The following is a 26,367-nucleotide window of genomic DNA, read 5'->3' as shown; positions in this document are numbered from 1 at the left end:
AAGCATTTGATGAGGGAAACCATCCTGTCTGGTACTCCATATAATCCAAGGATTGCCCAGAGGGTGTCGCGATGAATGCTATCAAAAGCTTTTTTGAAATCTATAAAGTTTATGTATAGAGATGATTTCCACTCTATACACTGCTCAATGATGTTTCTGAGAGCAAATATCTGATCTGCGCTTCCTTTCCGGAATCCCGCCTGTTCTTGCCTCAAAGTCAGGTCAAGTGTTTTGTTGATTCTATTCAGGAGGATTCTGCAGAAAACTTTGCTTGGGATTGAGAGTAAGGTAATCCCTCTCCAGTTATCACAGTTCCCAAGGTCACCTTTCTTAGGTAATTTTACAATCAATCCTTTTACCCAGTCACTTGGGATCTTGGTTTCTTTCCAGATGTGATTGAACAGGGTGTATAATTCATTGCTAGCTAGTTTCAATACCTACTTTTAGGAGCTCGGCTGAAATTCCATGGCTTTTATTGCTGCAACTACTTCATCTTTAGAATCTGTGTTTATTTCAAGGGCATCATATTGTGGACAGCCTTCAAATGCAACTAGTGGCTCTGGCCTGTTTAATACCTCTTTAAAGTGTTCTACCCAGCGTGCTGCCTGCCCCTTCTCAATTGTGATGATGTGTCCATGCTGGTCTTTCACCAGTGGCGTTTGCTTGTATTGACCACTCAGTTCTTTTGTGATCTTATAGACGGTATTGAAATCTCCTCTTGATTACTACTTTATACTAAAATATGTTTCCACTTCCGGTCTGGTTAGACTTAAAATACACCACGAATATTCACTTTTGAGATATAATTTTTGGTATGTGTTGGTTCTTGGATATTTAAGCTTCGTCGTTCTGTACTTCGTTTAGTAATTCGAACTTCCCAGTTTGCGTAAAAAGGGAGAGTTTCGAAAATGCCTTGGCTTCATTATTTGCTGAGGGACGGCCGCTTAGGTATGTGCTCTGTAACTTGCAGCACATGAACCTAAAAACGTTAGGGAATCAAACAAAAATGACGTTGTACTAAAGTACAAAAAGTACGTTCAAGGTCTTCACCTTTTCATAGCATAAAAACGATTTGCTCCCTCACTTACTGTGACACCCTCAAATCGACTGATTTCCATTCCCTTCAAGAGTCAACAATGGTATATACCTCCATTTTACGCCACGACTCGAAACAGTCTTTTTTGCTTGACGTGTTCATTTACCCTCAATAACGTTTCAGTGGCTATCACTGTCGTATTTTGAGTCTTGCCAATAACATTTTGGTTCAAATTCACGTAGCTATCACCGAGAAAACTCGAAAACAATTTCAACATACCGGAAGTTGTCGTGTCGCCATATTGAATATTTCCGACAACTCTATACAACATTTAAACATTAATTAGGGAAATTCACTCACATTATTTATTTATTTATTTATTAACACACAACATCCCCCGGAGGGGATGAAAAGGGTTACAAATCAGATATTAGTAAAAGAAAAATAACCACATAAAATGTAAGGGAACAAAAAGGCATAAAAAAAAAGAAAGATAATAATTAAATTGTGTTCGCCATGCGAGGCAATCAAAAAATGTATTTGTACTAAAGTACGTCCAAGATCTGTTCTTTCTCATAGCATAAACACAGGTTTTACCCTCAGCTACTAAAATTAAAATATGATTGGGGTCACAGTCATCATAGCTATTGCTGCGGTAAATTGTCACTCACCTCTTGGTTATAATTATCGTCCAAATAATTCACATCCCAAATTTTGGTTCCCTGGCGCCTCTAATAAATGAGCTATATAAATGGGCTGAATCAACGATATATCACCCAAAAAATGAATGCTTGGGCGAAAATCGTTTTTTTGTTAATATAATAACCTATAAGTGCTGGGCTGAATCATTCATATCGCCAAATAAACATGGAAGAATGAGAGAACATTCAAAACATTCGTCGTGATATTGCATTACATTGCTATTTTCCCTCAATTTTGTTTCAAAGTCTGCTGTTGCACAGAGATAACCAGAACGTTGAAAACATCGTCGTTAAATTCACGTGCAGTAAGTTACGTTTTCGGATTCTCTCAAATTTGTTTTGACCTTTGTCACCTATTCTCACATCAGAGTGAATTACAGCATTAATATTTGTTCCCCGGGAATCTTCGCTGGTATTTTCGCTCAGGAACACAAGAGCCATAAGACTTGATTTCTAAGAACGCAGGTCGTTTGGATCTAACAATTTCTTGTTTCAAGTTCGTTCTATGCCTAGAAACATGGCAACGTTGTTATTTTGGTGAATATATAGAACATGTCCTATACAAATAAAGGATTTTGATATGCCAATCGAACAACTCCGTACTGGAACATCTCCAGTATAAAAAGTCCTCTACTTCGAAATTTTACACTAGCCCAAAATGAACTTTCTTTTCAACACGTCTTCAATGTAATCACAGTGTTGAGGGACTGATGTAATCGATAATGTTGACGTCACCGTACGTAAAAACACACTCTCGAACTTGACAACATTCAGTCTCAGACAACTAACCAATGATTGAAAATATCAGTTAAATCAATCATGGAGACTGATGATTCGATTGATGGGCAACAGACTTTCAGATCTTTTTGTTACTATTCTGACTTTCTCTCGGTCGAATTTTACACTGTAAGTAAGTATTAAGTAAGTAGAGGAAGTGCGCATGCGCCATGTTTTAGTTCACTTGTCGACCACATTGGCTCCGTAAAACGTAGAAAATTTATCATCTAGGGTGAACTTCTCAACAATTCATGACATTAGGTGCATTATAAGATAGCAAAGAGTAAAACGTGAAAAAATGGTGCACAACAAGAAAGCAAGGGCAAGATCACGCTGTTCACTGAACACGGCGGAAGTAGCACAGTACAAGATGACGAAACAACTGAAGACGCGGGAAAAATTGACTCTCCAAACAGTGAATCAACCCTAACTACAATACACAAGGCTATAGAGAAGCTTAGTAATAGAGTACAACAAGGTTTTGGAGACATTGCAAATATACTTGCTAGAATGGAACAAGTGGAAAAGAAACAGAACGATCTAGAAACATCAATGGAGAACGCGTCCCACGCGGCAAACGAAAACAAAAAGGAAATTTCCGACCTCAAACAAGAAATAGAAAGAGAAATGGAGAAAATGCTGAAAACTTCTGAAGAAACAGCTCTACAAAACAGCCGTTACAGTCGAGGGTACAACCTAAGATTTTATGGCTTAGAGGAGAAATCAAAAGAGGACTGTATACAAATTATGCGTGATCTCGTCGCAGAAAAATTCGGAGTGGACCAAAAAGTCATCGAGAACGCACACAGAAATCCGGCCGGCCCAGATCGCAGAGGGCTAAAGACTAAGATCCATCTTAGTGAAATTTATTTATCGAATGGAAAGACGATTCGGGTATCTACATAAAGGATGATTTGTGTCCAGAAGATTACGAAAAGAAGAGAGCCCTACTACCAATTATGCAAGAAGCATACCAAGCTGGTAAGCGGCCACGATTTCAAAATGGCGTGCTCTATATTGACGGTAAGGTATACAGGGACCGTTAGTGACGAACTGTGAACTGAACTATACAAAAAACGAGTCGAAAAGAGTTGTTAGTATGAAACAAGTGAGCTGACTTGTTTCTCGAAAGGTAAATTGCCTTGATTTCTTACTGGGTTGTATTATTTCAATTCTTGAAATCAAAACATGGCGACGTCTACGTGCGACTGAAATATTCATATGAGCTGTTTGAGCATTAAAGTGAAAGAATGATACGTTTATATTATTCATGTGATAAAAAAAATAGATGTAGGTGGGCTTTTTTGACAAAAATGAATGAGAAGTGTCCAAATTGAGAAGGGAGCTGATGTGCTATTTTGATGATTTTATTAAGTCGTATAGGAATGTTCGTTGGAATACTTTCCCACGTGGAGAGGTTTTTGGCTTGCTGGTTGAGGGTCATAGTTATTCACTCTTTTCTTTTTTCTGCTTTGATTGTTACTTGTTTATTATTATTTTATTCAGAAAATGTTGGAGTTCAAAAAAGAAACAGATCCTGGTTTGGGAAAGGCAGTTTAAGGGTGATATGTATTTTTCACACTGAGAAAATAACAGTAGAGGGGTTATTACCATTTTTAGAAATGTCTATGCTGATGTGCATAATGTGGTTGGATCCAGGTGGACGATATTTAATAATAGATACCCATGTGGTAGAAAAACACTTTGTGGCTGCCGTTGCCCGAGCAACCTAAACTTTGCCACGTTCCCGCGCTTTGTTCAGCCTCGTTCATTTGTCGGTGTGCTATGTATACGTGAAAGACGTCTTCTTCCGAATTTTACTACAGGTCATACTAAAAGGTACTGTAGTTTTGTTGTTTAGACTTGTTCCTGATTCTTTTGGTACTTCCACTCATTTATTTATCTCACGGCAGTTTTTGGTGTTGTGCACGCTCTGTACGAGGATTGGGGCAGTCGCCATTTTTTCGCTTTCACTGGAAGTGAAACGCTAGTTTCACTGCATCTAGTTTTCGTCTTTTCGCTGCCCAAGTATCGTTTATGCTGCCAACGAGGTAGGTAACGTTTGAGGAGTTACTAGAGAATTATTTGAGAAGACTTGTTATGTTTAGACTAGTTTCGGAAGCCTTATCGATTTAGTTGATTTATTGTTGGCCTAGTTTACATGCCGAGTCGCCGTCATTCGTGTAGTTGAGTTGACACTCATCTGAAATTCTCAGTAGTTTTCTACACGATTATGCAAGTCACATTCCATGTACAGTTTGTAATCTATTTGTTTAAGTTCAGATTCATGTACAACTTTACCTATTTTGTGTGTACGTGTACGATAGATTCGTCTAGTCTCGCCACTAGGTGGCGCACTATGCTGTATATCATTGCCTATCTATTTACATAGCAGCACTGGTACTTATTACAATTTGAATATGCAAGTTCATGTTATTATTTTCTGAACGTATACTCTTGTATTTCACAGTTTTGACGGTGTTACAATCTTCTCAATATTGTTTGTCATAAATAAAGTGAATGTTACATCAGTATTTTGCATTGGTTACTGGGGCAGCTACAGTCGACAGTCAACAATTTCTGGTTGAAACTATACTCATTGCTGTGAGGTCAAAGAAAGGAACTGCCTGCACTATCCACTGCATTGTATCGTATACTAAGCTGAACGTCCAGATGTCACTCAGATAGACTTCGCTACTATCAAGACAATCAGTGGACACTCGTAAGCACTGTATACAGCAGATGGAGGATACAGCTATTCTACAGAATACCGTTGACAACAGAAGACTGTTACATATAGACACAAGATTGCAAGATCCAGTACATTTAAACATTGTATGAAACATACATGTCGTATATAACATTTGACATTTGTGTACACAAGCAGACAGTGAACGTCATTGATTTAACTATCAAACTTGAACTGTGTTGGACATTGAGTTACTTGCTTGAATTCAGTATAGCTCTCAGGTATCGCTTCCAATGAGAATTGTGTGATATAGAATAAGACTCAATCTGCATACTGAGGATACTCTGCATTTGTAATTCAAATATTTGTTGAACTTGGTGTAATTTTAGTGTCATATTTAGTATCTGCCTTTTCATATCGATTGTTAAATTAGTGTTTAGTCAATTTTGATTCAATTTAACCATACAGTTTAATAGTTTCTTTTCAGATATGGCTGATGAGGCCATCACACCAACAGACATTAGTCCACATGACAATGAAGTGCCACCAGAGGCACAGATGGGATTGGGTGAAATTCCAGTTGAAAGTCAAACTGAGGAAGAGACAAGTCAACTGCGGAGGTCAGAAAGAACACGGAAAATTACAGAAAAAGCAATACAGTATAGAAGTGAAGTACTAACGGGTAAATTCTGGGAAAATCATTTTGATCTAATAACCATTATAGATAATGCACAGAAACTTGTAACTGAGCCAAACATAGACGAAGAGAAATTGATAGCAGTCAAATCAGATATTGAAAACCGCCTAGAAGTATTGCAAGATGTGGTTGATGAGCATCTTTGTGTCCTGCCCGGCGAAGAGAGTATAGTGTTGGGAAAGGCTCTTGACAAGATTTCTGAAAGCTCCAGACAGGCCATCAATCAACTTGATAAAGCTCGAATAGTATTTAACAACAACAAAGACCTCATGTCAACATTGCATATCAAGTAAGAGGGATCAAGAATATCTTTTGTCTCCAGAAATTCCAAAACTTCAAGCAGTTCATACCGTCATCGAGATGCCGCAGCAGAGGCAGCTGCCTTGAAAACTAAGTTGGAGGCCCAAATTCTCCTTAACAAGAAACAAGAAATGATAGAACAAATTGAGTTTGAAGAAAAACAGAAGTTTGCAAACAGAAAGGAAAATGTCTAATTTGAAATGCGAATTAGAAGAACAGAAACTAGCTGCCGAGTTGAAGGCAGAAGAAGCAAGACTGAAAGTGTATAGCGATGAAGAAGATGACTCTGATTCGATTCGCAGCACATCTCAACTGTCAAAGAAAGTGCCTGATCTTAAGGACTTGTCACAAGTCCAATTGTAAAGAAGAAAATGGTACCTCATGAGAAATGTGCTCCTTCAAGGCCATATACCAAGAACATGAACACAGACACTCAAGCTTACCTACCATCTTCAGAGTTGACAGCAGAAATGTTTGCCCGGACAATTGCTATGAGCCGTCTACCTACTCCTGAACCCCAAGTCTTTACTGGAGGCCCACTTCAATACCCAGATTGGATATCGTCATTCACCACCTTGATCGGAAGTAGAGGCATTTCACAGGGTGAGAAAATTCATTACCTGAAACGTTATTTAGGAGGCCAAGCAAGGGAAGCAGTGAGTGGATTCTTTCTTCTACGGAGCCAAAATGCCTTTTGAGGAAGCGAAATGTGTTCTTGAAAAGAGATTTGGCAATCCCTTCGTCATTGCGGAAGCCTTCAGATCAAAACTTGATTTGTGGCAAAAGATTCAAACCAGGGACAAAACAGGTTTATGAAGATATGCAGACTTTTTACAACAGTGTTTTGTGGCTGCTACTGAAATCCGAGAACTCCATATACTTGATGACATGAGAGAGAACAGGAGCCTAGTATCTAAACTACCAGAATGGTTAGGTCATAGGTGGAATCGTCTTATTGCCAGAAAAAAAAGAGAGTGTGGATGTTACCCGTTGTTTTGAGACTTTGTTACCTTTGTTATGGAGGAGTCAGAAAAATTAAATGATTTTGTCGTAGACTTTGAACCAAAGCAATTTAATGCAATGGAACCAGATGGTAATCATACTTACAGGCAATCGAATAATACTCTCGTTCGCAATCCACGAAAAGGTTGTTAGCAACTACGGTTCAGACAGTTGATAAATCAAATGAATGCATATTCTGTGATAAAGGGAATCACACTGTTCAAGATTGTCCAGAGAAGCATGGACGAAAAAAGAGACTTTATAATGAAGAAAGGCCCCTGTTTTGGTTGTTTTGGAGAAGGCCACATGTCAAGACAGTGCATCAACAGGTGCGAGTGCAAGGTTTGTCATAAGAAACACCCTACTAGTTTGCATGACAGAGATAAATACTCAAAATCAGGTAACAAGACATCTGAAACCCACAAGATTGAACAAAGTCATAAAGTGTTAGGCGGTAACAAAGAATCAGTTTCCTCCATGATAGTGCCAGTATGGGTATCATGCAAGGAAAAACCCAGGCAGTGAGAAGCTGGTCTATGCTCTGCTCGACACTATGTCAGATGTCACATTTATATTGGACCAGATTGGGGAGGACCTACAAACACACTCTAGCCCAGCAAAGCTACGTTTGTCAACGATGACTTCAAAGGGAGACCTTGTAGAAAGTCATACATAAGAAAATCTTGTGGTGAGAGGATTTAACTCTACGTCAAGGATTCCTCTCCCAATAACATATTCCAGAGATCATATCCCACTGGACAGGTCCCACATTGCAACACCTGAAACTGCTCGTGAATGGTCTCACCTTCGTAGGATTGCAGATCTGCTGGACTGCTCAGTTGTTTTGTTAATTGGATACAATTGCCCAAGTGCTTTAGCACCTCAGAATTGCGTATTGGGCAGTGGCAATCAACCATATGGTGTAGAAACTAAACTCAGTTGGAGCATTGTTGGTGGATCTCAGACTCAACTTCAGAGGAATTTGATGCATTTGGTCAAACCCAGACGGTTGTTAGCAGAACCATACATGCCCCCATCAAGCCTGATGAGCAATCAAACGTGATGTATGTATATAAGACTCCAATCAAAGAAGTCACCATTGCTGATTTGCTGAGTATTCAAATGTAGAAAGAGACTTCAGAGATGAAGATTATGTCTCAAGAAGACATGAAGTTTACAGAAATCATATCAAATGGTAATCGGCAGAGAGAAGATGGGTATTATGAAATGCCACTACCATTTAGGGGGGGAAAACCTCCACAGTTACCAAATAATCGTCAAGCAGCCATGCATCGTGCTATAGGCTTGTTAAAACAATTTCAGAGAAAACCAGAATATCAAAATCATTACACCACTTTCATGAGAGAGATACTAAAGAGAGGTGATGCAGTAGTGGTCCCACATGATGAGCCACTGACATCAACACAATGGTATATACCTCATCATGGAGTATACCATCCCAGAAAACCGAATAAAGTAAGAGTTGTCTTTGATTGTAGCGCTTGTTACCAGGGTTCAAGCTTGAATGACCACCTTTTGTCAGGTCCAGACTTGATCAACCCCTTAATTGGAGTACTCTGCAGGTTCCGTGAACACCCAATTGCCTTGAAGTGTAATGTCGAGAAAATGTTCCATCAGTTTCGTGTGAAGCCCGAACACCAAGACTTTCTCAGGTTTTTGTGGTGGGAAGACGAAGACTTCAGACAACCCCCAGTTGATTTTAGGATGAAAGTCCATTTGTTTGGAGCTGTTTCATCGCCAGCATGTGAAAACTTCGGCTTAAAACAACTTGCCAAGGACTACAAGCACCTTGGAGAGAACGCTTCAGAATTCTTGAAAAACAACTTCTATGTTGATGATGGGTTGAAGTGTAGAAGCTATGAAGGATCTCATTCACAATGCTGTTGAGATCTGTGAAAAGGGTAACTTGCGGCTACACAAAATTAGTTGTAATAATTCTGAGGTAATGTTAAGTCTTCCAGAGTCCGAAAGAGCGACTATAACACAGACTGACCTTGAATCCAGTCAGAAGCGTTTTTCGCCAGAGAAGGTTTTAGGTATACAGTGGTGCATCGAATCAGATACCTTTTGTTTTAAGTTGACATTAAAAGATCACCCCTTGACTCGTCGTGGGATTCTAGCAACAGTTGCCTCAATTTACGATCCCTTAGGTCTTATTTCGCCCTTAGTCTTAGTTGGGAAGATGATACTCCAAAGAATGTGCCAGGACAGAACAGATTGGGATGACCCATTGCCAGATGATCTTCGTCTAGATTGGGAACGCTGGAAAGCCGAGCTGTTGAAACTGAGTGAGATCAAAATTCCGCGATGCTTCATTCCAGATGGTTTGGGTCAAGCAGTCTCAGTACAACTTCACCACTTCTCTGACGCGTCACTTTCTGGTTATGGACAATGTTCATATGTGCGTATGAAGAATACAGATGAAAGGGTACACTGTGCCTTAGTCATGGCAAAGGCCAGAGTTGCCCCATTGAAGCCTGTAACTATACCTAGACTGGAACTACAAGCTGCAACAATTTCAGCAAAGGTTTCTAAGGTTCTCGAGACAGAAATGGGCTATAAAGACATGTCACATAATTTTTGGACGAATTCCAAGGTAGTCTTGGGATATATAAAGAATGATACAAAGAGACTCAAGATGTTCGTCGCGAACAGGGTTCAACGAATTAGAGAAGTTTCCCAGCCAGCACAGTGGAAATATGTTCCAACCACTAATAACCCTGCAGATCATGCCACAGCTGATGAAATAGCCAAAACCAACTGGCTTACAGGCCCTAAATTTTTGTGGGAAACAGAGGCTTCACCTCAGACTGCAGACATTGACTTGGAAATACCACCAGATGATGTAGAGGTTAAACCGACAGTTGTACATATTGTACAGAGAATGAACTTCACTAGCTTAACAGAGAGGATGAGCAGATTTTCTAGCTATTCAAAGGCAGTGACAGCAGTGGCAGTCATTGTTGAATGTTCACTCAAGAAACGGGGAAAGCTATTCTCCAAAATACAGGTTAGAAACTTAGCAGAGACAAACCTTATCAGAGTTATACAGCAAGAAACATTCAACATCCCTGATCCAAAACTGCGTTACGTGCAAAAAACTGAGGAAGAAGAGTGTCACAAAAAATGGCAAACCTCCCAGAAGACAGAACAGAACAGAACCCTCTCCACCATTTACCCACTGTGGACTGGACCGTTTTGGGCCATTTATGATAAAAGAAGGACGAAAGGAGCTGAAGAAGTATGGGTTAATTTTCACTTGCCTCGCATCAAGAGCTGTTCATATTGAGGTCTTAGATGATATGTCTACGGATTCGTTCATCAATGCATTGAGATGCCTTATTGCCATTTGAGGAAAGGTCCTTATGATTTGCTGTGACCAGGGAACCAACTTTGTTGGTGCGAGTCATGAACTGAAGGAGAATCTTAACAAGTTAAACATTGATAGTATTGCAAGAAAACTTCTCTCCCAAAATTGTGAGTTCTTATTTAACACTCCTTCATCAAGCCACATGGGCGGAGTATGGGAAAGGCAGATCCGGACTATCAGAAGCATCTTAGATGGAATCCTGATCCAGAATGGAACCCAGCTGAACACATCAGCATTGCGTACATTCCTATACAGGACAATGGCCATAATCAACAGCAGACAGTGGATGATTTGGAAGACCCTAACGGGCCCCTTCCTCTATCGCCAAACAATATACTCACAATGAAGTCTGGAATTGTCACCCCTCCACCTCCTGGAGATTTTGTGAGGGAAGATATATATGCGAGAAAGAGGTGGCGCAGAGTCCAATATCTGGCCAATCTGTTCTGGACAAGGTGGGAAAAAGAATATTTGTACAATCTTCAGTCAAGAAAAACCTGGCAAGGTACCTAAGAAAATAATAAATAATAATAATAACTTTATTTAATTAAGCACAACAATTCCAACATATGAAGATCAAAGGCGCTGATACAATAAACAATCAGTCAAATATTAAAAGCACATTTAAATAAGTGCGTTTTCAGTCTTGATTTAAAAATGTCTACTGAAGGACTAGAACGAACAGACAGAGGTAATTCATTAAAAAGTTTAGGACCTAAATTTTCAAAAGCACGGTCTTTGTATAACACCTTAGACTTTTTACTACACACCTGACGAGTTTTAATAAGAAACTTCGATTCAGATCTTAAACTACGACTAGGTACATAAAATTCGATTAATTCACATAGATAATTTGGGGCAAAACCATACAAAGATTTATACACTAGTAAAAGTAATTTGAAATTGATTCTTTGTACAACTGGTAACCAATGAAGTTTAATAAAAATGTCTGTAATGTGGTCATATTTTCGAGCACGAGTGACAAGGCGGGCTGCTGCATTTTGTACACGAATAAAAGGTTTTATCTTAGTTACAGGGAGACCAGACAATAATGAATTACAGCTGTCTAAGCGAGAAGATATGAATGCATGTACCAACTTTTCAGTATCAGATTGGGATAATGATTTACGAATACGATTAATATTTCTTAGATGGGAATATCCAGATCTACAAATAGTAGAAATGTGTGTTTCCATAGATAGCTGCGAATCAAACAAGACACCTAAGTTTCTAGCACTTGACGAAGCACTAACCAATTCTTCACCAATTGCGATACTAGACAAAGGACACGAGTCTGGTGAGAATCTCCGAGACGACATGCACACAAATTCAGTTTTCGACACATTCAAAAGTAGGAAATTACAAGACATCCAATCGCTAACATCTTGAATACCAGAGTTGGTGATATAGTTATGCTAAAGGACGAGAACATCTTTCGCTCAGATTAGAGATTGGCTAAAGTGGTAGAGACCTATCCCTCTAGTGATGGTCTTGTGAGAAAGGTAAAGCTACTAACGGCCACTCCGAACTTAAATAAAACAGGTAAGCCAATTTACAATAGAACGTTTTTAGACAGTCCAATTCATAAGCTGATTCTTCTCATTTCCTGTCATGAAGGATTGAAATGATGTTTCTTCTTCTACCGAGTAGACATAGTAGTTGACCTTGATCGTTCACATGTTTTACATTGATAAGGCGATATTTGTTTATTCCGAAAACACCTCTTTTAGAAATCATCTTGGATGATTTGGGTGGGAGTGTGGCTGCCGTTGCCCGAGCAACCTAAACTTTGCCGCGTTCCTGCGCTTTGTTCACCCTCATTCATTTGTCGGCGTGCTATGTATACGTGAAAGACGTCTTCTTCCGAATTTTACTACAGGTCATACTAAAAGGTACTGTAGTTTTGTTGTTTAGACTTGTTCCTGATTCTTTTGGTACTTCCACTCGTTTATTTATCTCACGTCAGTTTTTGGTGTTGTGCACGCTCTGTACGAGGATTGGGGCAGTCGCCATTTTTTCGCTTTCACTGGAAGTGAACTGCATCTAGTTTTCGTCTTTTCGCTGCCCAAGTATCGTTTATGCTGCTAACGAGGTAGGTAACGTTTGAGGAGTTACTAGAGAATTATTTGAGAAGACTTTTGTTATGTTTAGACTAGTTTCGGAAGCCTTATCGATTTAGTTGATTTATCGTTGGCCTAGTTTACATGCCGAGTCGCCGTCAGTCATGTAGTTGAGTTGACACTCATCTGAAATTCTCAGTCGTTTTCTATACGATTATGCAAGTCACATTCCATGTACAGTTTGTAATCTGTTAAGTTCAAATTTATGTACAACTTTACCTATTTTGTGTGTACGTGTACGATAGATTCGTCTAGTCTCGCCACTAGGTGGTGCACTATGCTGTATAACATTGCCTATCTATTTACATAGCACTGGTACTTATTACAATATGAATACGCAAGTTCATGTTATTATTTTCTGAACGTATACTCTTGTATTTCACAGTTTTGACGGTGTTACAATCTTCTCAATATTGTACGTCATAAATAAAGTGAAGGTTACATCAGTATTTTGCGTTGGTTACTGGGGCAGCTACACACTTAGTCTTGATAAATACATATGCCCCAAACGATGAAACAAATCATCTGCACCTCACCCAGACTCTCAGATCACATGGGGAGGTGATCAAAATGTTATCTTGAATGCTAAAATAGATAGAATGGGTGGAAACCCCAGACCTTGGTCTTGGTCAGTTGATATCTTGACAGAAACCATGGAAACCTATGAATTAATTGATATTTAGAGAGTGATGCATCCAGAGAAAGCTAAATTCACATGGAAACGATATAAACCGAAGATTATACAAAGTAAAATCGGTTACTTTTTAATTAGTAATGACTTACAAACAAATACTCAAAATGCTTATATTCTTCCCTGCGCAATATCAGGCCTATCGGCCATAATATTAGAATTATCATGGGAAGAAATTAAAAGGGGACCATCATACTGGAAAATTAATACAAGTCTACTACGCGATCCAAAATACTGTGAAATGATTGAAAGTGAAATAGAAACCTGGGTTGAAGAGGCTGCAGAATTGGTTGACTCTAGAATTATCTGGGATTAGATCAAATATAAAATCAAGCAAACATCCATTAAATACAGCAAAAAAAAGCTAAAAACCATAGGTCAAAAATTGCTAAATTAGAAAAAGAATTAAAAGATGTGTGTTAAATTAGCAGCCCGTCCCCAACAGGTATATACCAGACGGAAAAAGTAAGACACCAGTTGCAGGAGGAATATACTATAGACACAGAGGGATGCATAGTGGGATCACGATGCAATTGGTATGAGCTAGGGGAAAAAGTAACAAGTATTTCCTTCAATTAGAAAAAATCAAAAAAGGTCTCAAATAAACAAACTTGTACTCGAAAACCAAAAGGTGATAGACAGTCAAAATAATATTAATAAAGAGATCAAGGCCTTCTATGAGCAACTATATTCATCCAAATTCCACAAAATAAACAATGCACGAAACGGTTTACTTCAAAATCCTAATATTCCAAGACTGCCTAGTGAAGTTTCAGATATATGTGTAGGTCTCATTACACTAGATGAATCTTATGATGCGGTAAAGTTCTTTCCTGCGAACAAAACACCAGGAAACGATGGCTTGTCAGCAGATTTCTATAGGCAGTTTTGGCCTCAAATAGATAAACTTGTAGTAAACTCTCCCAACGCTCCTTTCGAAAAAGGAGAATTCTCTCCTTCACAGAGACAAGGTGTAATTACTTTATTAGAAAAAAAGGCAAAGACAGGAGATTCATAAAGAACTGGAGACCGATAACTTAAATGTAGACCACAAAATTGCCATAAAATGTCTAGGATAGGATAGGAAAAGTACTACCAAAAATAATTCACGAGACACAGTCGGCATTTGTAAAAAACAGAAATATAGGCGATGTTGTTAGACTCATAGAAAATATCATGGATTATACTGATGACACAAACTTGCCTGGGATAATGATTACAATTGACTTTCAAAAAGCCTTCAACTCCTTTGAAGGGGGGGGTCCTATTTGATTCAATTAGAGCATTTAATTTTGGCGAAAGTTTTATTAAATGGGTCAAAACTATGTATATAAATGTGCAGAGTTGTGTCATGAATAAGGGGTTCAGCACTGGATACTTTGAGTTGCATAGAGGTGTAAGACAGGGGGATTGTATTTCACCGATGTTTTTTGTAATAGCGTTTGAAATTCTGCTGATCACATTGCGGTCAGACAAAAAAAATTAAAGGCATACACCTTGGGGAAACAGAAATGAAATATGCAGCATTTGCAGATGATCTTACCTGCTTCGTAGAGGAGCAAATGTGTTTGCATTGATACAAACATTTTCGGGAATCTCTGGCCTTACTGTTAACATGGAAAAATGTGAAGGTATGTGGCTAGGAAAGGTTAAGTTCAACAGATTAAAACCATTTGAAATTAATTAGCCACAAAAACCAATGAAAATTGTAAGAGTTTACTTTTCATATCAAATTCAGGCAGCATTTAAACTCAATGTTGGTAATGTAGTAGATGCTCTGAAGAGAAGCCTAAATTGAGGGACTTAACCTTGTTGGGAAGAGTGCAAATTCTGAAAGCAATGGCCGTATCGAAACTTCAATACATAATGAATTTAATTACTATACCAAGACCCTATCTTGACGAAATTAACTCGTTATTACACAAATTCCTGTGGAAAGGGCCAGACAGGATAGCCAGAAAAACCATGGCCGGTGATACTGATAGTGGTGGACTTTCAATACCTGATATAAAAGCTATATACGCATCACAAAGAATAAACTGGATAAAACGATTATGTGATGAGAATGACCACTATGGGAACTCTTTTACATTAGAAGGTATTACAATCTTATTAAATAGCAATTTTGAACCTAAACTACTACCCATCAAACTTAATGGCTTTATACTAGAGATGTTGCAAATTTGGCGTAAGTTCACCTCTGAGGTCAGCCCAGCAAATCAACAAGATATCACTAAACAAGTCATCTGGAACAACAAGCACATTATGCTGGGTGGGAAATCAATTTTTATGCCAGAATTTGTTGATGCAGGATTTTTTTTATGTTAGCCAGCTTTATAATACTGAAGGCCATCTGTGGGAGTGGGAACATTTCAAAAGGAAAGGAGTACCAGAATATTGTAATTTGTATTGGTTTGGGTTAAAGAAATGTATACCTCCTTTAAACACAAGTACAAATAATGAAGAAATTGTTAGTCCAAAAGAAACACTCCCTAGATTTAAGCATGGTACTAGGCATCTTGACTTAAAAGACTGTACAACTAGTATATAAAGTTATTATAGAGTATCAATTTATCTCATCACGTACTGAAAATTGGTATACAGTGCTTTTTAACGAATCAGATATATTGTGGCAATTTACATACCAAATGCCCTTTCGTGTTACTATAGATACCCGATTAAGAGAATTTCAGTTTAAAATAACACACAATATTTTGTATACAAATGAAACTCTATGTAAGATGTCACCTTCTATAGTTAAATCAGACAAATGTACTTTTTGTTCATCTCATACTGAAACCTTGTTACACATTTTTTATGAATGCATGGATGTGAGAGATTTTTGGGAATCATTCTGTATGTTATGGGAAAATAAATTAAATCTACATAGATTTCCTGACCCTAAACAAATTTTGTTGGGTGACAAAGACTACCCTTGCCTGTTAATCTTCCTTATCCTGGTGGCAAAGAAATATATATATCAGTGTCGGTATAGAAAACAAAAATTAAATTGTATTGCTTATAAAAGGTATGTTCAATACTTCCAAGAGATAGAATATAATTTTGTCTCCAGGAGAAATGAGTTGAACTCCCACATCAAGAAGTGGGGTAAATTCTTCAAATGTATTATGTAGATCCCTTCACAAAGACCACTGTAATGTCATTTTATTAGTAGTAATTACAAGGCATCTGTATATGTTATGTAAACTTTGAAAGTATGCTCCAATAAAAAAAGGTGTTTTAAATACAAAAATAAGAGTATTAAGTAAGTAAACGATCCGGCACATGGTCAACATGAGACTCTGGGTAGCAGGTAGGACCTGAAAGTAGCGTCAACATACAGCATTAATGGGGCAAGTGACAATCCCTTTCTTTTAAACTTCATTTACCAGGATTTCTGCATAAAGTAACACGTTATCATTATATCAACAAAAAAATAAGAATTTCTTTTGTCCAGGTTGTATAATTACTACCTTATACTAAAATATGTTTGGATATTTAGAGTACAAACACATTTCCACTTATGGTCCGGTTAGACTTAAAATACACCACGAATATTCACGTTTGAGATATAATTTTTGGTATGTGTTGATTCTTGGATATTTTATCTTCGTCGTCCTGTACTTCGTTTAGTAATTCGAACTTCCCAGCTTGCGTAAAAAGGGTGAGTTTCGCGATTTCGACATCGAAAATGCCTTTGCTTCATTGTTTGCCGAGGGACGGCCGCTTATGTATGTGCTCTGTAACTTGCAGCAAATGAACCTAAAAACGTTAGGTAATCAAACAAAAATGATGTTGTACTAAAGTCCAAAAAGTACGTTCAAGGTCTGCATTTTTTCGTAGCATAAAAACGATTTACTCCCTTGCTTATTGTGACACCCTCAAATCAACTGATTTCCATTCCCCTCAAGAGTCAAAATGGTATGTGCCTCAAAAAAGTCTTTTTTGCTTGACGTGTTCATTTGCCTTCAATTGCGTTTCAGTGGCTGTCACAGTCGTATTCTGAGTTGCCAATAACATCTTGGTTCAAATTCACATAGATATCGCCGAGAAAACTCAAATTTTAAACTAAAGCTAATTTGCATAACAATGTTTTTGCCCTTGGTTGGACACCACATACAACTAGGAAAATTCACTTGCATTAAATTGCGTTCGCTGTGATAGGCAAAAATGTATTTGCACTAAAGTACGTTCAAGATATGCACTTTCTCATAGCATAAACACGGTTTTTACCCTCGATTACTAAAATCAAAATATAATTGAGGTATCTATCGTCATGGTAAGTAGTTTCGACCTTTTTCGATATGAATAACAATTCCTTACTGAAACATTTCCTGACAATGCCACTAACCCAAAATGGACTTCCTGTTCAACACGTTGTTGAATGTTCCCGTCATTGTACGTAAAAACACACTCTCGAACTTGACAATTTTAAAATTCAGACCATTAAGCAAATAGATTGAAATACCAATTGCATTGATGATTCGATTGCTGACCGGGATAGCTGCATTTAGTGTTCTTTTCTATGCAATATCAAATCATATCGATGCTGTGGGCGGTGAAGGGTGACAGATTGCTTTGGTTCAACAGCTCTCAAGGCACGGGCACGACATTTCCTGACTTTTTTTACTATTCTGATGTGTTCTGGGCTGTATAGAACAGTCAGACACTGACAAGTAAGTACTAGTAAACAGTCCGGGACATAGTCAATACAAGCCGGTAGGCTGGTTGACGATCCACTCCGCTCAAAAAACAAGCAAAATGTTTTTGGCTGTTTCCATGGTAGGACATTAACGTGAAGCTAACGTCAGTTTATAACTAAATGGGCCCTGTATACGAAATTCGCAAAAATCATTCAGTTTTTAGAAGTCACTTAGTTTATTACTGGGACGTATTCTGCTGTTACATTTATTATTTCCAACAGTTTGCAATAGTATTTTCTAGAATGAAGGCAGCATTTACAGTTCATTCAAATTTCAAAGTTGCATTGGGATTACGTTGATACAGTGTAACAACATCAGCATGATCATTTGAACACTGCTATTTCAAAACTAGTAGGAGGTAATACATTTGGGGCGAAAGTATTCAAAAATCAGTTTTCGGCTGTTCCAATGGTAGTGGTGGGCCAGGATTTTCCAATTAGTGACGGTACAACCTACCTGTGAAGTATGTACAAAATCAGCCAAGCCAAAAAAAATCACAGAGGAGTTAAAAGCCGTTGCTGGTGAAAAGTTACCCCAACTTTGGGGTAGAATTTCTCGGTAATGAAAAAAGATATTAACAAGGTGTTTTATCCCAAATTTGTAGGAGGACATACACTTGGCACGAAGCTATCCAATTTTGGCCAATTTTTTTCAGATTCTTCCTAATAACTAGGGTGAAGGTGTGACCTACCTGACAAGTTTGAGCGAAATCGGCCAAGCCAAAAAAAACACAGAAGAAATAATCCGTGCAAACACTGGAAATCACACACACACACACACACACACACACACATACTTGTATTGCAATATGTTCCGAGGACTTCATTGGATTAACTTTTAATATAGTTGAATTAACTTTTAATATAGTTGCGATATGAACTCGATTAAAACGCGTTCCTATATAGGGTTGCGTTTTAATTGGAGTTTAATTAAACTCAATTACAATGCAATACAATGGAGAATTGCATTTTAATTAAGTTTAATTAAACAAGAGTTGAATATCCGGTGACTGAACATAGAAATGTTTGCGAAGCTTAGGTTTAGTATCGGGGTAAGGTATGGTACAATTATATTAATATTAATATAACGTGAACCATACCTTCCCCCGATACTAAACCTAAGCTACGCAAAACGTATTAATAATCGAATTAACTATTAATATAAATTATGTTTTCCGAGGACTATGAAAAAGGTCCTCGGAAGGTGTGTATGTCCTCGGAAGTAGGTATATATCTGTATTTTTGTCCTCGCAACATATAGCAATCCAAACACACACACACACGCACCCACACACATACTTGTATTGCAATATGTTCCGAGGACTTCATTGGATTAACTTTTAATATAGTTGAATTAACTTTTAATATAGTTGCGATATGAACTCGATTAAAACGCGTTCCTATATAGGGTTGCGTTTTAATTGGAGTTTAATTAAACTCAATTACAATGCAATACAATGGAGAATTGCATTTTAATTAGGTTTAATTAAACAAGAGTTGAATATCCCGTGACTGAACATAGAAATGTTTGCGAAGCTTAGGTTTAGTATCGGGGTAAGGTATGGTACAATTATATTAATATTAATATAACGTGAACCATACCTTCCCCCGATACTAAACCTAAGCTACGCAAAACGTATTAATAATCGAATTAACTATTAATATAAATTATGTTTTCCGAGGACTATGAAAAAGGTCCTCGGAAGGTGTGTATGTCCTCGGAAGTAGCCATATATATGTATTTTTGTCCTCGCAACATATAGCAATCCAAGTACACACACACACACCCACACACACACACACACACACACACAACGACAAAAGTGATTTTAAGGGCAATCCTAGCGGGGCGGATGACCAATAATTAATATTTCATTTTTGTGTAGGGGACAAAGGGTCCCCCTGTCTGACCCTCTTCTGAACTTTAAAATAACCCGTGGTAAAACTATTGTGACATAAATTGTAAGTGAAAAGTACAGAGCCCTGGCTGTGTGAATGAAAAGCGCACATGTTTGTATAATTTGCAACAACCCATTGCACATGTTTATTTTTAAGACTGCTGATACAGTCACTGGATTGTGTTGTCAGCAGAAATTTAGATACATACATCCTGTCTCTCCCTGTGGCATAATGGTATGGCTCAGACAGTGACATGGGGATTGTGAAATACCTTGGAATGTGCTGAACCCAGTGTTGTTGGCAATGAAAATAGATATGACATCATTGACCCGAGTCTCCTACTTTAAATTGGTAGAGCTTGGATTAAGAGTGGTTTATTCCACTACCAAAATTGGCATCCTCTGTACACTGATTTGTCGGCTATTTCGAGATAACCAATCATTTCGTTATATACATTTTATTATTTGCATGGCCATAAATTAGGTAGGGTATTTAAGTTGAGACATAAGGGAAAATCTTTAGTCAGGAAGGTGACCTGACTTGATCCTGTAACATTTTGTGATGCTGATTCCTGACTCCAGTGAGCTGTACCCTATACAGGGGTACATATGCAGACGTGCTGTGCAGTAATCCCTGCTGATCAACAGGAACCACTGAAGCTCACTGCCTGAACTACTCCCGTTGTACCAGTGCTACCAGTAGCAGCAGATAGCAGTGCAGTTGCCGATACTCCCTGGACACAGAGCACGAGTTTAAATTGTAGTGCAGCTGCTTCGCCAGTGTGCCAGATACGAAGGAACGCAACATTGCACATTGCTGTCCAATGGAGAGTGGAGTGTTCCCTGCAGCATCGATCAAGTCTCTAATTTATTTTATTTTACAGTGTATCCCCCTCCTTGCTGGTTCCAGTGACCAGCATCCCTGTTATTTGTTTATTAAAGTACAGGAAACCGTATTTATTGTGTTGTGTTGATTTGTTATAATCGTTACTGGTATATTTCTTTCTCTGCACAGTCTCAGTTGTGGTGATATACATTCACCAAACGATCCCCACCCTGTGACAGCGGACGAGCTGAGAGGGAGGAAACTTATAAGATAAGCACGCTACCAAAGACAAAGACTATTAGACCGGTATTAAAGACAAGCTCCCCGATCCTGAATACGGTGTAGCCCCATAAAGGCCCCCGCATTTAACGTCACACTATTATTGATAATCGAACTTTCCACATTACAGTAGTACGATTTCACCCAACGAATCAATGATGGACCAAAATTAAAAGTTTTCAGGCAATCAAACAAAAATGACCACTCTACAGAATCGAAAGCCTTTTCGAAATCAATGGCAACTAAAAAACCTGGGATATTATTCTCATCAGTACTAAGGAGTATCTCCTCAACTAACCTAATTAAATCCGTGACGTACCTCCACTTAACGAAAGATGATTGCGTATAGTGATAAGTTTGGGTAAAAACCTTTCCATCCGCTTTGCAATACAAAGAGAACCAATTTTAGCATCTACATTTATTAATGATATTGGCCGCCAATTTTTAATATATTGTTTGTCCATACCCTTTTTCTCGATTAAAGTGATTATATTCTGGCGCTGGGAGTTTGACAGGCAGCCATGGTCATAGGCATAGCTAATGGGATTAAGTACATAACTAATAATAGACCAAAAAGCAATATAAAATTCTACTGGGAGACCATCGTTTCCGGGTGTCCTGCCTTTTGACATGGACAACTGGGAACGATGCGCCTCCCCGAGTGAAATATGACCTTCACACTCACTCATTTCATCATTCGAATGTTTTGGTATGGTTAACCCCGAAAAGAAATTTACGTCTAAAGTTGTATTTGTGTGATTTGAATTGTAAAGGGTGGCATAATATTTTTTCAATTCGGCCAAAATTTGAGATTTAGATTGTTGTAAATCATTGTCGGAGCCTATACTTCTCGTAATATGAGATCTATGTTGATTTCGTTTTTCCAGCCCCAGAAAAAAAACTTTGTGCTCTTCTCACCCTATTCCACCCATTGGGCCTTTGACCGAACAATTAAACCCTTTACAGCATAATCATACAGTGAATCAAGTTCCGCTTTTATATCAGGGTTCTCCCCAGAAAAAATGCATAGCGCTGCAACTAATTTGCATATTAATTTGCATATCATTTACGTACATTTTCTTCATTAATTAACAGAACTCATTTACAATTATGAATATTAATGAGCTCAGTCACAGTGCAAATATTTTTTTTAATGGAATCAACACATTATGTTTCACAATTTAGAAGAGTTTGAAACATTCTCGAAATACTGATGCTGCAGACTAAAAAACACAAATAAATTTTTGTTGCAATTTAATTGTCTATTGTAAAACGTTGAATAAAACGCATTCGAAACGTTAAGCCATAAATATGTTCACGAATTTCATGATTTTATTTACTCCAAAAACATTCACCTTCAAAAAATCGACAACGTAATTAATTGGCGTATTGTTGTAATTTATTATTCGTACCATCAACTTCTAAAACGTTTACATTTACAGTAATGAGCGAACAAATTAAACTTCAAAACGATCATCAAAGTTACGACGTGACATAACTTACTTGGCGATGTTATACACCGGTTATACCAATAATTCCTCACTAAATGTTACTTCTTTTTTTTTATATGAAATTAAAGTAAAATCTGACTTATTTTTATCGGGAGCGATTATTTTTGATCACTCGATCGCTTCGGTAAAAAAAAACAGACCCGCCATGATATTTGTGAACATTAGCATGTGTCCTTTGACCCGATGGGTCGAGAATGTCATTAACCAATCAAAATGCCGCATGGTAATGCCGGTAGAATCCGAAGTTTTCCGAATGGTAGTGATCATAAAAATTTACATTGCGGAAGTTAAGCGATGTCGTAGCACGATGTGTTGGCATCGATTTCAATTGAAAACTGCATGATGGTTTTCGAAAGAGGTGATTAGCAATTTTTAAAAGGTAAAATAGGTCTTGAAAGAAGAGTTTTTACATGATTCGTGATGATAACAGTTCAAATGTCTTTTACCAAATCACGCAATAAACACGTTGTTTTTTCTTGAGTAGCGTAAACTGATCGTAAACTCCGCTTTGACCATGTTAGATCGAAGTGGAATTGATTTTAAAAGAATTTTAGCTTTCAATCTAAAGACTGTGTCTATCGCAGAAAGTATTTACTTACAAACAAAGAGGTGCTAATTTCACAAATTTGACTAGCCGCTACGTATCGTGCGACTAGGTCTATTGTTTACAAATTATAATCCACGACTGGCAGGATGCGTGTCGGTCGGTACGTAATTATAATAACAATCGGACAATAGTCCTGATCGGAAGCGTTTCCGTTGTGGTCACTAATTTTGAGTGATGGTCGGGGCTGACCAGTGTGGCGAACAAAGCTTTTGCACATCTGATATTGGCATTTCAAATATGAAATCAAGCGCCGAGGTCGGAACACTTAGCGCCGAGGTCTCAAGTAAAGCGCCGAGCTTCACAAGTATAGCGCCGCAGACCTCGGCGCTAAAAAGCCCTGGGGAGAACCCTGTATATTGTTTAAATATTCAATATTTTTAGGGGTGGGATTCAAGCCACATATAATATCAAGATCATTCAATTTATTTTCCAATTCTTCGATCTTTGAACGAGATGTCGTGCTTTTTGTTTACTATATTGAATAGTAAATTTGCGTATTTCATACTTCTGAATCAGGAGATACCAAAGAAGCCCCTTATCACCTAAGTTACTATAATTATTTTCCCATTCAACAAAACGTTCGCCAATTTGGTTATGATAATTGTCGTCACCTAAAAGACTGCAGTTGAACTTCCAAAAGGAAAGTCCACGTGGTGAATCATGTGGGTCTAAAACAAGAGCAACAGCCGAATGGTCGCTAAATGAAACTGGGCTGAAGTCGACGGAGTCAACAATGTTTTGTATGTGGTCAGATATAAGAAAATAATCAATCCTACTGGCAATAGGTATGGTCCCACCTCTCCTCCAAGTAAAACGTCGAGTATCTACATTGCGGATACGCCATATATCTACCAAATCATGTTTTTCTAGCAAATTTGAAAATGATTTCTTAGAATTAACCCAGGTATGGGGGTTGCCTCCCTGACGGTCAATGTTAATATCGTAGGTAAAATTAAAATCGCCCCAATGATAATCTGAGTATCTGGATCATAATCTAAGTTGTCGATACACGACTGAATATGTTCCAGAAAAGAACAGTGTGAGTTCCGTCATTTGGAACGTAAATATTATGCAACAAGAAAGGGCTATTTTCAATTAACGTATGTATAAGAACAAAACGACCATCGGGTCGATGACAGTGTATTTAACAACTAAGTCTAAGAGAAAAACAACAACAACAACCAACAAAAAGCTTGTATTTGCTTGCAAATTTCTCAATTTGTCTACCTCTATCACAAATATAATGCATTCAGTCGCCACGAACGGGCTTTTAAAACACAGACCGGAGGCCCAGAAAAACAATGCAAGAAAATACCAAAAGAAAAAACAGGTGCATAGAACCGAACAATGAAAAGATAACAGCAATGGAGCGAATGCTCTCAAAACAGCTAATTAGCATTTCGTCAACGGGACTTGATTTGCATAATAAATAAAAGACATGGTCTGGATATTTGTATGGAAAGCCGTACGGGACCCTGCTGCGTCAATATAAATTGCATGGTAAAACATACAGCTTCAAAATTTAGCTGCTTCTTCAACAAAAGTGCGATTTCCGATGTCTACGTTTACAAATCGGAGTAGTAGCAATCAGCACAAAACTTATTCACAGTCGTCGCTAATTAATTAGTAGTTGTCGCAAAGCGAGTTGTAGTAGTCGCGATTTAACGGGTGATGATTTGTAGAAGTCACTAACCCACTACAGCGTATTTGTCGTTGATGCGGTTCCTTAATTTATAGATGACGACATTTCATTTTCCAAGTAGTCGAAGCAAACAAGTCCCCCTAGTAGACGACGCTACTTGCTATTTTCAAGTTGTCGACGCAAAACGAGTCCCCCTAGGTGACTTTCCTTTTTTTATTTCAAGTTGACGCAGACACATTTTTGCAAGTAGTCGACGACGCACATTAGCATTTTATGGAAAGCCGTACGGGACCCTGCTGCGTCAATATAAATTGCATGGTAAAACATACAGCTTCAAAATTATGCTGCCTCTTCAACAAAAGTGCTATTTCCGATGTCTACGTTTACAAATTGGAGTAGTAGCAATCAGCGCAAAACTTATTCACAGTCGTCGCTAATTAATTAGTAGTTGTCGCAAAGCGAGTTGTAGTAGTCGCGATTTAACGGGAGATGATTTGTAGAAGTCACTAACATAACACACTACAGCGTATTTGTCGCTGACGCAGTTCCTTAATTTATAGACGACGACACTTCATTTTCCAAGTTGTCGAAGCAAACAAGTCTCCCTAGTAGACGACGCAACTTGCACTTTTCAAGTTGTCGACGCAAAACGAGTCCCCCTAGGTGACTTTCCTTTTTTCATTTCAAGTTGACGCAGACGCATTTTTTGCTAGTAGTCGACGACGCACATTAGCATTTTCAAGTTGACGCAGACGCACTACACACACGCAAGCGACTGGGTAGCTAATTTAAATAAATCTATAGTATGCTAATTTTATTATAATGAGGCCAGCCTCGTTTTGGTCACACATCTAGACAAAAAAGATGGCGGCTTGCTATACTAAAGTCTGTAAAACATTGAAAGTTTAATGCTGGATAAAAGGACTACATTTGCTCGAAATACATGAAATTATTCAGAAACACATGATTTTAACTACAATATATCACCGGTCATTGTTGTTTTGACGTTATGTCGAAATAAAGTAAGTGAAATCAAAGATTGATCTTGTCGAATGATCTCGTATGCTAAAATAGTCTTCCCATTGCATGAATGGGAATGTATGGCTTTCACTGATAGGCTGTAAAAACAAGGTTAATCACTTTGAACCCATGTCAAACTCTGTACACGTATTCATGGGTCACCTCAGTACACATAGTGTAAATTTCAACAGCCTCGGACCTTGTTAACGTAAATGACGCATTTGTGAACCTACGAAAACAGACCATCGTTTTCCTCATAAAGTGAAACACAGTGCAATAGTAATAACAAAAGATATTTTCTGCATGATTTACAGTATTTTTTACAAGGTTTTCACATAGTTTACGATAAAAACTGAAGCCACAAAACCCGGAAATAGTTTTAGTAACTTGTGTAAACAATTACAATAAATCATTACATGTATATTTTTTTCATATGTTTACTTGTTTTATATGTTATATTCCCTTGTTCATAATAGTG

The 26,367-nt window shown here is 38.0% G+C and overlaps 2 protein-coding genes across 2 annotated transcripts; both read left to right on the top strand.

Moving 5' to 3' along the window:
* Positions 1–8,345: 8,345 nt before the first annotated feature.
* On the top strand, positions 8,346–9,110 carry LOC144351988 (uncharacterized). The gene has a single exon (XM_078009284.2). It carries the CDS (start codon positions 8,346–8,348, stop codon positions 9,108–9,110), a length of 765 nt encoding a protein of 254 aa, XP_077865410.2.
* A 58-nt stretch (positions 9,111–9,168) lies between these two features.
* LOC146748260 (uncharacterized) lies at positions 9,169–10,512 on the top strand. The gene has a single exon (XM_085505179.1). The coding sequence runs from the start codon at positions 9,169–9,171 to the stop codon at positions 10,510–10,512; it is 1,344 nt and encodes a 447-aa protein (XP_085361305.1).
* Positions 10,513–26,367: the final 15,855 nt, after the last annotated feature.

The sequence above is a fragment of the Saccoglossus kowalevskii genome, chromosome 2, assembly GCF_978046115.1.
Source record: "Saccoglossus kowalevskii chromosome 2, keSacKowa6.1, whole genome shotgun sequence".
In the NCBI taxonomy this organism is placed as follows: domain Eukaryota; kingdom Metazoa; phylum Hemichordata; class Enteropneusta; family Harrimaniidae; genus Saccoglossus; species Saccoglossus kowalevskii.
The sequence above is the reverse complement of the archived record's forward strand: the minus strand, read 5'-3'. Positions and strand labels throughout refer to the sequence as shown.

Bases quoted from the DNA above. Each gene is read 5' to 3' on its own strand.
- LOC144351988 (XM_078009284.2), top strand. From the start codon at position 8,346: ATGAAGATTATGTCTCAAGAAGACATGAAGTTTACAGAAATCATATCA.
- LOC146748260 (XM_085505179.1), top strand. From the start codon at position 9,169: ATGTTAAGTCTTCCAGAGTCCGAAAGAGCGACTATAACACAGACTGAC.